This window comes from Medicago sativa, chromosome 4, assembly GCF_051527215.1.
Source record: "Medicago sativa cultivar Bolivia chromosome 4, Bolivia_mono, whole genome shotgun sequence".
NCBI lineage: Eukaryota > Viridiplantae > Streptophyta > Magnoliopsida > Fabales > Fabaceae > Medicago > Medicago sativa.
The window spans coordinates 66532210-66546804 of NC_140752.1; the positions used below are offsets into that span (position 1 = coordinate 66532210).

At 32.8% G+C, this 14595-nt stretch overlaps 2 protein-coding genes across 7 annotated transcripts; one reads left to right on the forward strand and one right to left on the reverse strand.

Annotated features, from left to right (window-relative positions):
• Positions 1–784: 784 nt before the first annotated feature.
• On the reverse strand, positions 785–7378 carry LOC146930917 (uncharacterized). 5 transcript variants are annotated; one of them, XM_085702386.1, is made up of 12 exons: positions 7016–7378; positions 5542–5594; positions 4822–5451; positions 4608–4730; positions 3902–4509; positions 3713–3794; positions 3530–3619; positions 3315–3440; positions 2613–2744; positions 2409–2524; positions 2226–2316; positions 785–1112 (listed from the first exon to the last, which is right to left on the reverse strand). In XM_085702386.1, the coding sequence occupies exons 2-12, from the start codon at positions 5578–5580 to the stop codon at positions 993–995; spliced, it is 2157 nt and encodes a 718-aa protein (XP_085558512.1). In that variant the 5' UTR covers positions 5581–5594; positions 7016–7378; the 3' UTR covers positions 785–992. The 5 variants fall into 5 exon arrangements, with proteins under 5 accessions (XP_085558512.1, XP_085558511.1, XP_085558513.1 ...); XM_085702385.1 differs by having other exon boundaries at positions 6984–7378; XM_085702387.1 differs by lacking the exon at positions 4822–5451 and having other exon boundaries at positions 6984–7356.
• A 599-nt stretch (positions 7379–7977) lies between these two features.
• On the forward strand, positions 7978–11014 carry LOC146930918 (B3 domain-containing protein At5g18090-like). 2 transcript variants are annotated; one of them, XM_085702390.1, is made up of 3 exons: positions 7978–8620; positions 9773–9844; positions 10311–11014. In XM_085702390.1, the coding sequence occupies exons 2-3, from the start codon at positions 9773–9775 to the stop codon at positions 10833–10835; spliced, it is 597 nt and encodes a 198-aa protein (XP_085558516.1). In that variant the 5' UTR covers positions 7978–8620; the 3' UTR covers positions 10836–11014. The 2 variants fall into 2 exon arrangements, with proteins under 2 accessions (XP_085558516.1, XP_085558517.1); XM_085702391.1 differs by having other exon boundaries at positions 8471–8620; positions 9718–9844.
• Positions 11015–14595: the final 3581 nt, after the last annotated feature.

Consider the following 14595-nt stretch of genomic DNA (forward strand, 5'->3'; position numbering starts at 1 on the left):
AATTGGTCCATGCACTTTGGAAAACTATTGGTATGGGTCCCTCTGTTAACTTTATGTTCTAAAAATAACACAAAACTAACGCATAGCCACGTCGGCTGATAGATATTTGCCAACTGTACCAAAACTATCGAAGCAGTAATAAATAGCAGATTCATCATGAAATAAGGAAATTATAAAACTTAAAGAACAACAAATGTTGTCATACATACCATATTTTGGCCTATTGTAGAAAATAGTGGTCATATAAATGAAAAAATGTGGTCAGACATACCATATTTTGGCTTAACTTTAATTTACCGGGTATATAATAATCGCAGAACATTGTAATCACATTTTATCACTGCACTTTACGCCTAAAGACGAACGAAATATATTTTTTGGAAAAATAGTGGTCGTGTAAATAGCAAAATGTGGTCAGACTGAGCGTATTTTTGCCTAACTTTACTTTATCGGGTATAAATAATCCCCTTTTACGCGAATCAAACATTTTTTTACTGCACTACAAACTTGTCAAACAATAAACAACAACTTTTATAAGCTTCCTGTATTTCACGCCTAAAGACGGATAAAATTTCATTTGGAGAAAAATACTGGTCACGTAAATAACAAAAATGTGGTCAGACAGCATATTTTTGGATAAATTTCCTACAACATTTCATTTGAACTCAAATGTGACCAGATTTTTTTCCTAGATGACCAACCAAGTTCTCATATAAATGAAATAAATTATGATAGGGAGAATATTTATGTACATAAATTCAATACGCATTAATTTATCACACTCTTCTCAACAAGTATAATCCTTTATATATGACCTTCGATAACAAAACAAAAAAAGGTTTTCGTCAAATGTACCTCAAAGAAATACATATATAGATAAAGGGGTATTAGGATAAAGGCAATCTAATACCATGATACACCAACGAATATTATACAAAACGCGTAAATAATTTCATAACAATCCAGCACAATCAAGTTAGACAAATGAATGTTTAACCGATCAATAAATCCGCGGGTATCTTTGCAGTATCTAATACAAATCTGGTCTTGATATTTTCTTCATGAAGCACCAGACGACAAACAATTTCACTGCGAATCCGAAGGATATCCTCCTGTAAGTAAATGCAGTTAGTTGGATATATAATCTAAACACATTCCCCATAATATATTAGTATTTACTAGAAAATATGCATTCCAATGTGTGTTACTGTGTATAAAACATTTCCTGGAAACAAATAACTTACACATCCCATGATTTTATTTTCAAACGAGGGTTGGGGAAAAAATTCTCGTGAGATCGGAATGAAATATATGTGTAACTTGTATCTATACCACACTCCTACAACTAAGTCCCGGGAATCAATGCATAGAAGTCCAAACTCAATTGGGGAAAATTCCAATGGAACAAAGAAAATTATCACCGACAAAAGAAAATAATTCTTGTAAAGAATAATTTCAATTATTTTTCATTTAAAAAAAATTGAGGACAAAAATTATAAACAATCAACAACCAAGAAATATTGATATCACATGCTCTTTTCAACAATCAATTTCATATAGGAGGTGATAAGCATTGGTTAAGGGCAGAATTGGATTTTCACAGAAATTTACCTGGGAATAAAACTTTCCAATCCTATTTGACAGGAATAAAAATGGGTAAAACGTGGGTCAAACGTCGGTGTAACTGTCATTATTTTTTTCCTGGGTATAATTTATTCCAAGGCATATTTTTTTTGTTCCCATCTACCAAACAATGGCATATGTAATTCCAACCTTAGATTCCTGGGAACCATTTTTATTTTCCTCAAACAAACGCACCCATATATTCTAGTGAGTTATTCCCGGGAACAAATTAACATAACATGAAAAAACATCCCCTTATAATTCCAAAAATACGGCACACTCCTCCAGTTAAAAACCCAAACAATAGATACAACATTCAGTCATATTTGATTTCAAATATTTAATCGTAAAATAAATTGGTTTCAATATAACTACTTATACCACCTGAGTCTTAACAATTCTAATTGCTTTCAGTTTTCAATATATTGGATGTCTACTGCAATTAGGCTGTATATTTAGGGAATGCGGGAGGAAGTTTTCAAATAAAGTCCGCTGTCAATGATGATTAATTGACTAAATCTCATAATATCAATAGTTACATATTACTAATTAATCAACAACAAACTAATAAAACACAATGTTTAAGAAATTTAAAGCATTACCAATGAATAGTCGGGCATACTCTTCTGCCCCCATTTTGCTTCACCATCCCACAACTCCAAGTACTTAAGAACATATACCCCACAATCATGACTACAAAATTTAAAAATTTCAAATTAGGTAAATAAACCCTATACACAAGTAATATATCAACGAGTCATAGCATGTTATTCGACATCACTAACCAATTTTGTTGCTTTGGTAAATCCACCACTACAACCTCCAAAGAAGATTCCAACATATCTCCTTTATTGTTCGCTCCTTTATTCATCAATTCCACTACCCCTTCAAAACGGACTTTCTGTAAAAACACATGTTCTCATTTGATCAACATTAATTACACTAACAACTAAATTAACCAAAACAATTTATTTAAGAGTTACATATACCATTGCATTATCCAAACGCTGCCTTGAGGCATTTCTTTCACTGTATAACGAGTCCAGCACATACATTGTCCTCTTCCTATGGTCCAACACGTAACATGTCCAGTGGTCTTCGAACTGGGTTGGTGCAAATACCTAATTTTAATGATAAAATTTATTCAACCACGTTGCATAAAACAAATTCGTGACACATAATATTTTTTTGTTTCATTGACATCAAATTTATTAGGCAGAGTCGTCGCAAGGTGAAAACAAAACTCGCAAAATTAGGGGTTACAATAGGCACCAAACATAAGCGTAAACCCCGCACAAAAAACCACACAAAACCAACCCCCCACCGAACTAATACAACACAAACCCATATAGACAAAACCACAATGCCAAATCCACTGCCTAAAGGGAATTTTAGGTAGAGTCCAGCATTATTCTCTATATTTGAATTTCAAAAAATAGCTGAAAATGCTCATGTGACCAAAATAAATCAGCAAACTCCTTGTTCTGTCAATTCAAATATGTTGCAATGCTACACAACATTGCAATACTCTAATGAAAGAAAACAGGCAGTGATGAAGGCACAATTTTTCACTAAAGTAGTGCACAAATATATTACCCACTCATCAACATTCTAGACAAAAAAAAACCAATCAGAAATCGTCTACACCTACAACATCATAATGATGACTTCAAGTTAAAAAATTAACTTACTAAGTCAGATGACCGCAACGCCTCAAGTGTCTTGGTCCAACGAGGCATATACATCTTGAATTTCCGCTCAGTCCATTGGAGTTTACGTCCTTCAGGATGTGCCTTTAAATCATCAACTACCTCAAACTGCAATTATAATTAATGTTAGGCATGGGATAATAAAGGTTGAATACACATCACGGTTGTTTGACTTTATACTTGATACAATTCCGTACCGAAAAATAATCTGACAAAATTAAGCGTTTCACACAACCATGTTTTCGAACTTCATCATGCATCATAGTCCTGCCAGCAATATTAATAACCTAAGGCAATACATAAATAAAAGTAAGTAATGGTTAACAAACAATATCGTAAAATCTAAATTAAAACAAAAAAGGTTAACGGAAAATACTAACATATGAGTTCACCCACTTCCTCGCCTTCATGCATTGGAAAAACTCCCCGGCAACACGCAACTCATCTACCTCACATAACACACTAAAAAAAGAAAAATAAAATGTTAATCGATTATGATAAAGCTTCAATTCAAAACCCGAGACATGAAAAAATGTAGTTAAAATACATTAAAGAAATTATATACTTACATATCTCTAGCCTTTTCATGTGTGCAGAATAAATACAGCTTTCTCAAATATGACTTAATACTTATTTGCCTTTTTTTTTCCTTTTCAGCCATATCATCATCATCCAACTCCATCCCATTGTCTTTATCTTCTTCCATTTTTTTTTCTTCTTCACCCACATCTTCATCATCAACCTTCATCCCATCATCATTTTCTTCTTCCAATTTTTTTTCCTCTTCACCAACATCTTCATCATCCAACTTCATCCCATCATTTTCTTCTGCTTTTCCCGCCTCACTTTTCAACCCATCATTATCCGCATCAATCTTACTACACTTTACTCCTACATGTTTTGACCCACTTCCTACTTCCATGCTACTTGGCATCGGAATATTTTCCCTACCGTCAACCTTATTTGCTTTTAATATCCTCATATCATCCTCAAGGATTGAAACCCGGGAAAGCAAATCTTTGTGTTCGGCTACCAACCTTTGATGTTCAGCCATATAAGCTTGCACATCAAAAAAAGGGCATGCACTATCTCCAATACCAACTTGAGAATGGTTAACGGCTTCAACAAAGACATCATTTTCCATGTCTTGTTGTGTTGGAACCAAGTCCTCAACCAACTAATCACATTAAATAGGTTAAATTAACATAATTGTATGCGAAAATTTAAACTATAAAACCCATTTACCGAGTTAATATACTAAAGGCAATTACTAACCTTCGCATTTGAAAAAAGGTTTGCGATTACAACATGACCTCCATCCACTTTGGTCCAATTGTTAATGCGTGGAAAACGCTTAATTGGACCACTGGTTAGGGATAAATGTTCAACCGCCCATATCTAATCAAATGACAAATAAAATTAACGTACACAACATTTGACATAACTATAGATATAATTAAAAAAACATAACCCATTTAATATTCAATACCTGCAATACGGCTGGGCAACCAGAAATGTGTATAACTGTATCATTCTTTTGTTGATGGTATCTTGATGCCGCACTACTAAGATTTTCAATTAAATCTTCGTAAACAGCAACACCCCAATTATAGGTACTAAGAGCGTCTAAATCATCAACAAGCTTAAAGAAATCTTTTTTAATATAACTGTGTGATTTCGGAAAATATAACACACACAAGGCAAATAAGATGTAAACTCTACAAAAATCATCTACGTTGTCCCCTTCTTGAAGGACCTTCAGCTTAGAATGTACACTATCAATATCAATAACTTCATTCACATCAAACAATGTTCTAACATGACTAACCCTGTCACTAGTTTCCGGTAAACACTCTCCTACAATAGGCAAACCTAAAGCCAAACAAAGGTCTAGATGTTTAAAGGCCACAGTCCTAACGCCTACTCTAAATCCCAAGCTACTTGCATCCCACCTATGCAATAATTCCTTCAATAAAGTACCATTCATTCCTATATAGGTCTTCATATCCACAAGATATCGGAACGGAGTTTTCATAATTCTACTTCTTTGCGCATCAGACAATGTTCGGTTAATATCTACCAACTTATTAGTACGGGGCATTTGAGTCTTTATCTGTGGCTGCAAATTCAACAGTATTCATTCATTAATGGCATAAAACACAAACAATTACATACACATTAAACATCTCATTAATTAAATTGTACTTACACCAACAACACAATCCCTTTTTCGTTTGTTTTCCCTCATGATGTTCACCTTATCTGTTGTATACAAAAACAATTTCTATCAACATCAATTAAAACACACACAAACACCTATTCTCAACACACGTTACAAGAACGATTTGAAAAAATTCATCTTATAACTAAAATACAAACACATTTTACAATCACATGTTTTCCACAAAAATTGAAGAACATTATAGAAATAATATTGTGACGAGTTAATGTTTTCCTATCTTTTTTACCATAGACATACTTACAAAACTTTATATTCACTTAACCATATTTTAACATATACGTAACCACATTTTTTTTCCTTCAAATTTCTAAAGCTTTAACCATTTTTTAACAAAAGTGCGACCACAAATCTTTCGACATATGTTGACACTAACTCTACGTGATATCATTTAGAGGAACAACCACAATCAAACTACAAAAATTGGAGAAAACTTATATCCATCACATCATCCACTAACACTTGAACAAAATCTAACAACCTACCAAATTAATCAACATAATCCAAAATTTTATTAATAAAAATCAAAGTTAGCCGTGTTATGCACTACTAACATATGTCCATCACTACTATTGCTTAACAACCAATAATCCTACCCAAAGTAATGCACACATCAGTTCATAAATAACTTCACCACAGTACTCTATTGCACAAAAATTAGCCTGTTAAAGCAACCCCAAAGCACCTGAATAACTTCACCACAATACTCTATTGCACAAAAATACAAGTCCACTGCTACATTCTGAGGTCAGTAAAATATGTTGTAGCAACTATCACACCATAAACTATGCTTCTTAAGAGTATCACATATGCAGTACTCTATAACTATTGCACCACATTGACAAAATTAAATGATTGCCAATTATAAGACGTATCAATCAACAATACTATACTGTCATGCAATTCCACTTAATCTCACACTTTGATTTATCCACCATCTTTTTAATTAACTTACTTAACTCCCTAAACAGGAGTTGGATTGTCTAACTGCTACATCGTCAAACAAACCAGTCTCACATTAATTCTGCCCTTTTGAGTTTTTTTTTTTATCTTCCCTCTAGTGTTTGATTTCTCATCTCATGTCCGATTTAAATTATAAATAGTGAAATACTGTGTGTTAAAGAGTGTGTTGACATCATTCCTCAAAAAATAATGAGTCAGTTTGGATGAAAAACAAGTAATGGAAAAAAAATTATAATTCAAACTTAACCCATTTGAACAACTCATCCGACAAATCAAATGAGTGTGCCCTACATATCAACAGACTGTAACAATGTTTCAATCTATACAATGTTTTCTATTAAAATACTTCAATTTTTCACCCCCACACTAGAGGAATGATAAAATAAAATGGCTTCAGATAACAAAATTAACTTCAGATAACAAAATTAATTGGCAAAATTCAAACTTACAGATGAGTTCGGAGCAAGAATCAATCACCTACGTTGTATTCGGATCGGAATTTGTTGGAACGCTTTAGGGAGAGACGCCGTCGCAGAGGGTTGAGGGAGAGATCCTTCGCAGAAGGTTGAGTGAGAGATGGAGAAATCCGTCGCCTATGAATGGGTAGAGAGATAGAGCCGTCGGAGAGGGTTGAGATGGAGCCGTCCTGGTCGCGTGGAGAGAGGCGCCTTTGCTTTTCTGTTCTTCGACCGTGAATAGAGAGAGAGAGAGACAGATCTGAAATTTTTCCTTCTTTTTTTCCTTTTCAAACCATCCCTAGCGCATGAAATCACCAAACTACCCCCGCCACATAAGCAGTGGTACAAAGGGGTGTATGGAAAAGGGTGTACATGAATCTTTTTCCTATTTAGACAACCCTTCACTCTTTATCCACTCAACCTAGTTCCACGTGGCCCCACATATAACACATGATTCACTCTTTATCCACTCAACCTAGTTCCACGTGGCCCCACATATAACACATGATGTAAGACCAATAACAAGAGAGAGAAAATTTATATCTAATCATGCTTTGTCGCATAAAGATGTCAAATGAGAGTGTATAAAGTTAAAGAGTGTCTATCAAATATTTTCCCTAAAAAATATATACAATATAAACTCTTTGAATTAATACTCGGTAAATTAATAAACTCTCTAAAATAATAAATTTGTCTGTCCCGATTTGGGTCAATGTAAAAAATTGAAAAACTCGATAAAATAATAAGATAATAATTTTTCGGGAATTCCCTTTATAATTTTCGGTCCCAAGAAAATCATAAATTAATAATTTATAGAAACTGAAAAAAATATATTAAGAATACATTGAACACATTTGTTCCTCTTGATTACATTTACTGTACTTCAAAAGTCATTTTTAATTTCCAATGCATATGAACACAGTAGTTACTAATTTACGTTGAGTCTCAAGGTTCGCTGCAACGTAATTCTAAGAGGCATTGACTAATTTGCCTTTTTGTTTAGTATGTACAGTATAAACTTAAAAACTCTTTAAATTAATAATTATTAATTTATCGATAAATTAATAACTCTCTAAATTAATAAATTTCTCCGGTCCTGAAATTATTAATTTATAGAGTTTTAACTGTATATTGAGTTTCTAATTTATTTGTTCATAATTCTGTTATAAAAATTTATAATTCAGTCTTAACTCTTAATACATTATCGATTCATAATTTTATTTTATTTGAACTATACAACATGTAAGTATAAACGAAAGAAAAACTAAAGCCACGTACACACGGTGTAATGAACCGATGGAAAGTGACAAAGTTGTTTTATCGTGTATACATGAATTATTGGTTTGAATTAACGTTGAAACTTGAAACATTACTGCTAGTAGCAGGATCACGTAACGAATAATTACTATTTTTGTGCATGGCTTTCATGCAACCTATATGACCATTTTGAGCAGTGTGGCAGTGTCAATGATTCTCAATTATTTCTGCCACAAGTGGTCCTTCCATCTTTGATTTTATCATTTGCTATACTTACCTTTTTCCTCAATCTCAGTGCTGATCACTTCTTGCTTTGAACCAGATCAAGGAATCACTATAGTGGCCAAATTTTCAAGTTCAAGCTTTTCAAGGTTTTTCAAACTTCCTCTCTTCTTTGTTTTATTTTCAAACTAATTAAGATGCATATAATATAGATTTTGCATTTTTGTTTTAACTCATTTGCATCTTGGTTTTATTTTGAACTTGTTGGATCAGTTCTGAGATCTGCTTGGTTTTAGTTTTGGTTTCTTTAATGAAACGACGATTATTCAGTGATCCAAAGCAAGAGTAAAATAAAGATCAAGAGTAAAATAATTTATTCCTTTCTCCAGATGAAAACTTTTGAGAAAGATGAAGGAAATATAACATCTACATCCTAAACCTAAAAAATGTCTTGAGAACCCCAAGAGTTGAAGAAGAAAATTTTCAAGGTTACTAGAGTCTGACATAATGAATTTTAGAATTCTGTAGAACATATATATCCTATGGTTTTATCCAACTTCTCCTATTTTTAAGATCTACTTTTTGTTTATAAATTTACATTTTTTATTTATGTATTAAAATTTATTTTGGCACCTCCAACTATTTCATTCAAGCTAAGCAAAAATAATCACAATAGCATCAAAAACAAACACAAACCCAAATTATTACAAGGAAACAAGTGATGATTAGTACTCATTCGTACTGGCTGATAAGGGTTTGCTCTTATTTATTAAATATATATTTTGCTGATAAGGGTTTGCTTATTGTCATATTAATTCATCACTCTGATTGATTGATATTAATTATTCTGTGTATTGATAGTATGCTGCAAAATACTACTAAGATGTGGTCTTTCAATTGATATATATGCAATCCTAGTCATGTTAATGAACCATAATTCTGGGTTTGCTTCTTTTTTCCTCATATCAATTACAAGGTTTAGCTCTGATATGCATAAATTTTAGGAAGAAATGCGCTTTTTGAATGGCTTGTGTTGAACATATATATATATATTTAGACCAAGGTAGGAACGATATTGTGCTTAGATGCAAGGGTATTTTGTCTGATGCCAAAACTCAAAGGGTAGTTTGGCTGAATTTGAGTGTTGGTTAATTAATTTGTTAATTTCAATGTCCGAGATGTGTTTGTTCTATTTTTATGGTTTTCCTCTGGTTAGTTTTCTGTTTGTAATTCAAAACTTTGGCAGTTTTAGTGATCACGTTATATGAAGTTTATCTTTGCTTATATAAACAAAAAAACAGATGGATCATGAGCAGCAAGAGAAGCCATCCTTTTTCTCTATCATCAAAGAAGGTTTCAACACCAAGTGCATGGTAATTCATTTGTACTTTTGTTCTTCATCATCTCATACATGCTACAACTTGTAATCTTTGTTAATAAGAAATACTTGCTGATGAGAAAGTTAGAGGTATGAAGAATGAAAAAAAAGTTCTTAGAAAAATGTTATTAAGCTAGGTCGTTAGTTTCCAAGTTTAAATCTCAGATTTCCTGATTAAAACTCATTCACCAACTGAGATTATACATATATACGAATCCGGATTCCCTACAGGGGTTCAGACAATCCTGATGACAAACTCAATAATTTTAGTTTTTAAAGAAAATCAAAATATGTTTACTTTTTGGACCGTTCATCTCGATTGGACGGTCACAGATACATCCTGAATGAGTGAATGGTTGCAGTCTGCAGGGAATCTGGCCGGTGCATATACATACATATTTTTTTTTTTTTAAATATTACTTCTTTAGAAGTTACCATGTTTTTTATGTCATAATCTGCAGAAAGTACCACTGAAGATTGTTATGGATATGGGTGAAGAGTTTTGGAAGAAAGCATCAATTATTCTGGTATGCTCTTCTGGTGAGAAGTGGGAAGTTAAAATTTTGAAGAAAGCAAATGACATTTATCTGCGAAACTTTGATTGGCAAAAGTTTCTGAAAGACAACTCAGTTGGACTTGAAGAGTTCTTGGTTTTCACTTATAATGGAGAAAACATGTTCAAGGTGGAAATTTATGGTAAGAATGGGTTAGAGAAACCATGCTTCAAGAAAAAGCAAGAAGTTGTTGCAGCCCCAATTGTGGCCAAGAGAAAGAGGGGTAGACCAAGAAAAAATCCCGCAGATGTCAAGGAAGAAAAAGAAGAATCTGCACCAACAATTGTGGCTAAGACAAAGATGGTACAAAGAAAAAATCCAAAGAGAGTATGCGTTAAAAAACAAAACGCAGAGGTTTCACCAACAATTGTGACAAAAAAGGGTATATCAAGAAAATGTCCCGCTCCTCTTTCTGTTATTTTAGTAGACTGATATAACAAATATATGTTATCTGTTATATATATGCTCAGATTGAAATAGATACTGAGATTAATTAAGGTATGTCTAAGAACAATCCATGTATCGGAGTTAATTATTAGGATTTATATTGCTGTTACGATTGATGGTGATTTAGTGGTTGCATGGTATGTGAATGGTACCAGATTTTCTAATTGTTTCTGGATTTTCGACTGCTTTCATCCGTTTTTTGTATCCATTTTGTTGTTTTTTTTTTTTTTGTCTTTTATTTTCTCTTTGGCCTCAGTTTGGACAACTTACACAAACCTTAGCAGTTTAAAGAGTATATTCATCTAAATCTCTTGGTGGACACAAAACATACTGAAAGAGTGACAAAAATGGTGATTTTATAGATTGGAAATATTAGTAGTATCCATATTGTAACATAGTATTCAATTTTGCTCAAGCACTAGGTGGACAAAAGAAGGTACACATTTCCAATCATATAACACTTTGTCGTACCATCTTTCGTCCAATGAGTGCTTAAGGAGACTTGAACATTCTATTGCAGTATGGGTATTGAAGTTATTTTGATCTAAAAAATCGCCATCACTGTCAAATATCACTGTAAAATCACCATCACCATCATTGAAGTTATGTTTCATTGATTGGAAATTTGTGTATCTTGTTTTTGGTAAGGCAACTTAGTGAGGAAATCAAATATAACTGGATGTTGGGTTAAATTGACATAATTGTATATTGCTTGATTGTTGTTTAAATCTTTGGAGGCATTACAAATTTGAAAAGTGAGATTCATTTGGCCTCTAATGGATTTCCCACTAAAGAACCAGATACCAAAAATCCTACATACTTTGTCATTCTTCATTTCCATAGTTGATAACAAACTTAAAATTCAAATTATTTGCATTATTCGGTAGTATGCAACTATCGTGAAGAACAACAACAAAGTATGTGAGAAGTGTTGGAAATTTAGGTTTTCATAAAAACAGATTTAATAAAACATGTTCAACAATTATGAATCAAACAGCGGAAGCAAACAAAATATTGAACATGATTATGAACGGATCTACGACATGTTTGATTTATCAAGATATTAAGAATTAGGGTATTAGGAATACCTGGATAAAGCTTCATGACAGCCCTTTCAACGGCAACGGTAAACAGAGAAAGAGGTGATCTGAAACAAACAAGAACGTTAGCGGCGGCTGATCTGGTTCTTCCTCAACGGTACCTTTATGCCTCAAGTTCTCTTCAGATGGGGAGAAGAGAGAGTTCGCCGTGTACAGTATATTGGGGACCATAGCCTCTTTTATATTGGATGGCCATTAGGGTTTCCCATTATTCCGTTAATGGGCCATCCGGACATCCACTCATTGAGTCCATATCAACTAATTAAATATTTAATTAATTATCTAATTAGAAATCCAATAGCCTTATTACTTAATTTGATCACTAATCAATTAAGGCTCGCTAATATAATTATTATTACGATATTTGCCCACATAATGATATTTGAATATTATTAAATAATAAAATATTCCAACAAGAAGTGGTTCTATGGTGGAAAAACCCTTAGAGATCACACAAGATCTCACTTATTAAAATTGTTAATTCCTCCAAAGCTTGAAACTAACAATCAAGCACTAGACAATTCAAGTGATTTAACACATCGTGCAATTCAATCTGATTCATCACTGACTTGGAATCCCAAAAACAAACACAAAACTTCTAGATCATTGAAACACAACTTATCTTCCTTTTCTACAAACTTAATCAAAGAAAATGAATATGTGTCGACCTACGCGAAAAGCTAACTATCAAAGTTTGAAGTAGTTGGGGATAAAAAACTATACTAAAACAAACAACTCCAAAGTGTGAAAATGATAATCTTCAAATTGCTAAGTCGTTGTGTATGTTGTCGTAAGGGAGAACAAAGAACAAAGAGATCACGGCACAAGAAAAAATGAAAACCAACATAATCAACGAAAAAGGCAATGAAATCAATAGAGGTGACTCACTTGTTCAAGATGACTCTCAAGCCATGTTCAAGTGTGAGAGGTGCAAAAAATTGTTTTGGTCCTATAAAGCTCATTGTGGACACAAAGCATACTGAAAGAATGACAAAAATGGTGAGTTTATAGATCGGAAATAATTGTAGTTTCCATATTGCAACTTAGTGTTCAAGTCTACTCAAGCACTTGGTGGACACAAAAAGATACACATTTCCAATCATGTAACACTTTTTCATACCATCTTTTGTCAAATGAGTGCTTAAGGAGACTTGAACACTCAATTGCAGTAAGGGTACTGAAATTATATATGATATATAAAAGGGTTAATATGTGTTCACCCCCTGTAATTTGGGCGAGTTCCGATTTTCCCCCCTGTAAAAAATTTTGTTAAGATTCCGATCCTGAATTTTGAAGATTCCGTCGAAATCACCCCTGGTCGAATCTGGCACACGCCAGGTGCTCACGTCACCTTTTTATAATGACGTGGCACGCTGACTGTATAATTTTTTTTATTTTTTATTTTTTTATGAGCTATGCTATACATAGCGAAGAAAACCTCAAGAAAATATCGCGAACGCTTGGTACAATTTTTTCATTAACGGTTTGCGCCTTTGCCTTCTTACTTCCCAGAAAATCTCGCACAGGTCATATTCTACTCTAAACATGCATCAACATTGTTCCTTCAGGAAAACCCAGAAGCATCTCTCACTCTAGTTTAGTAAAAAAAAGTACTTTCTCACTCTAAGACTTAGTTTTATGCATATGACAAAAGAAGATGTAAACATCTCAAATAATCATTAACAATATTGTAAACTTCTAATAAAAAGTGAAGAATCAGATTGATTTGGTAAGAGTATACAAATCCTTCATCTCTTAGGTAAATTCTGCAATTCAGAAGTAATGGAGAATTTAAGAACCCAGATGAAAAAAGCATGAGCTTTTTAGTGAAATATATATTTGATGAAAATATAGTGGGAAGAAAAAGAGGAAGGTTGAAGGAGAAGAAAATTGAAAAGAAAGAAAAAAAAAAAAAGGTGGAACAGAGGGTGATGTGCGATGTGTTTGAGAGAGAAAAAATAAAGACAAGCGTGTGAGAGGATTCCTAAAACAGAAAGCATGGGTGACATGTGTACAAGCAGCCAATTACCATTTGCCAGCTCATATCGTGAAAATGTCGGGAAAGCTTTTCTCGCTACATCTAGCATTTTCCTTTTTTTATATGGTACACGTGGCATTTTTTATTTTATTTAAATTTTTTTTAAAAGAATAAAAAAACGAAAAAAAATTCTTAACAAATAAAAAAAATTCTGAAAAAATAAAAAAATACCGAAAAAATTTGGAAAAATTAATAAAAATGAAAACAAAAATCCGGAAAATTTTAAAAATAAAATATAAAATCTGGAAGAATTAAAAAAATGAAAACTTTCTGGAAAAAATTAATAAATTTCGAAAAATTCATATTTAAAATCTGTATAATTATTTTTTATTTTTTTGCTCAAAAAAATATGAATTTTCGAAAAAAAATTTAAATAGTAGAAGTTCAAATAGTGGTGAATTCTAGGGTGAGGGCTCAATTAAGTCCCTCACTGGTGGACCATGAAAAATATATCATCAGATCTTATCAATGGCTAAGATTTTTCAGAATTAAAATTAGAACATCTACGTATTCATGCACACAATCTTTAACCCCCACGATCAACAGTTAAGTTTTCATTCAACCCTAGGTGATTCTAGCGGCTAAATCAAGCATTTTACTATGATTC

What these genes read in the sequence shown, in the direction of transcription:
- LOC146930917 (XM_085702386.1), bottom strand. Translation starts at nt 5,580, where the DNA reads ATGAGGGAAAACAAACGAAAAAGGGATTGTGTTGTTGGT. An exon ending in TTACCAAAGCAACAAAATTG is followed by an intron (nt 2,317 to 2,408) that starts GTTAGTGATGTC and finishes TAAATTTTGTAG; the next exon opens with TCATGATTGTGGGGTATATG. An exon ending in GTATGCCCGACTATTCATTG is followed by an intron (nt 1,113 to 2,225) that starts GTAATGCTTTAA and finishes ATTTACTTACAG; the next exon opens with GAGGATATCCTTCGGATTCG.
- LOC146930918 (XM_085702390.1), top strand. Translation starts at nt 9,773, where the DNA reads ATGGATCATGAGCAGCAAGAGAAGCCATCCTTTTTCTCTATCATCAAA. An exon ending in GTTTCAACACCAAGTGCATG is followed by an intron (nt 9,845 to 10,310) that starts GTAATTCATTTG and finishes CATAATCTGCAG; the next exon opens with AAAGTACCACTGAAGATTGT.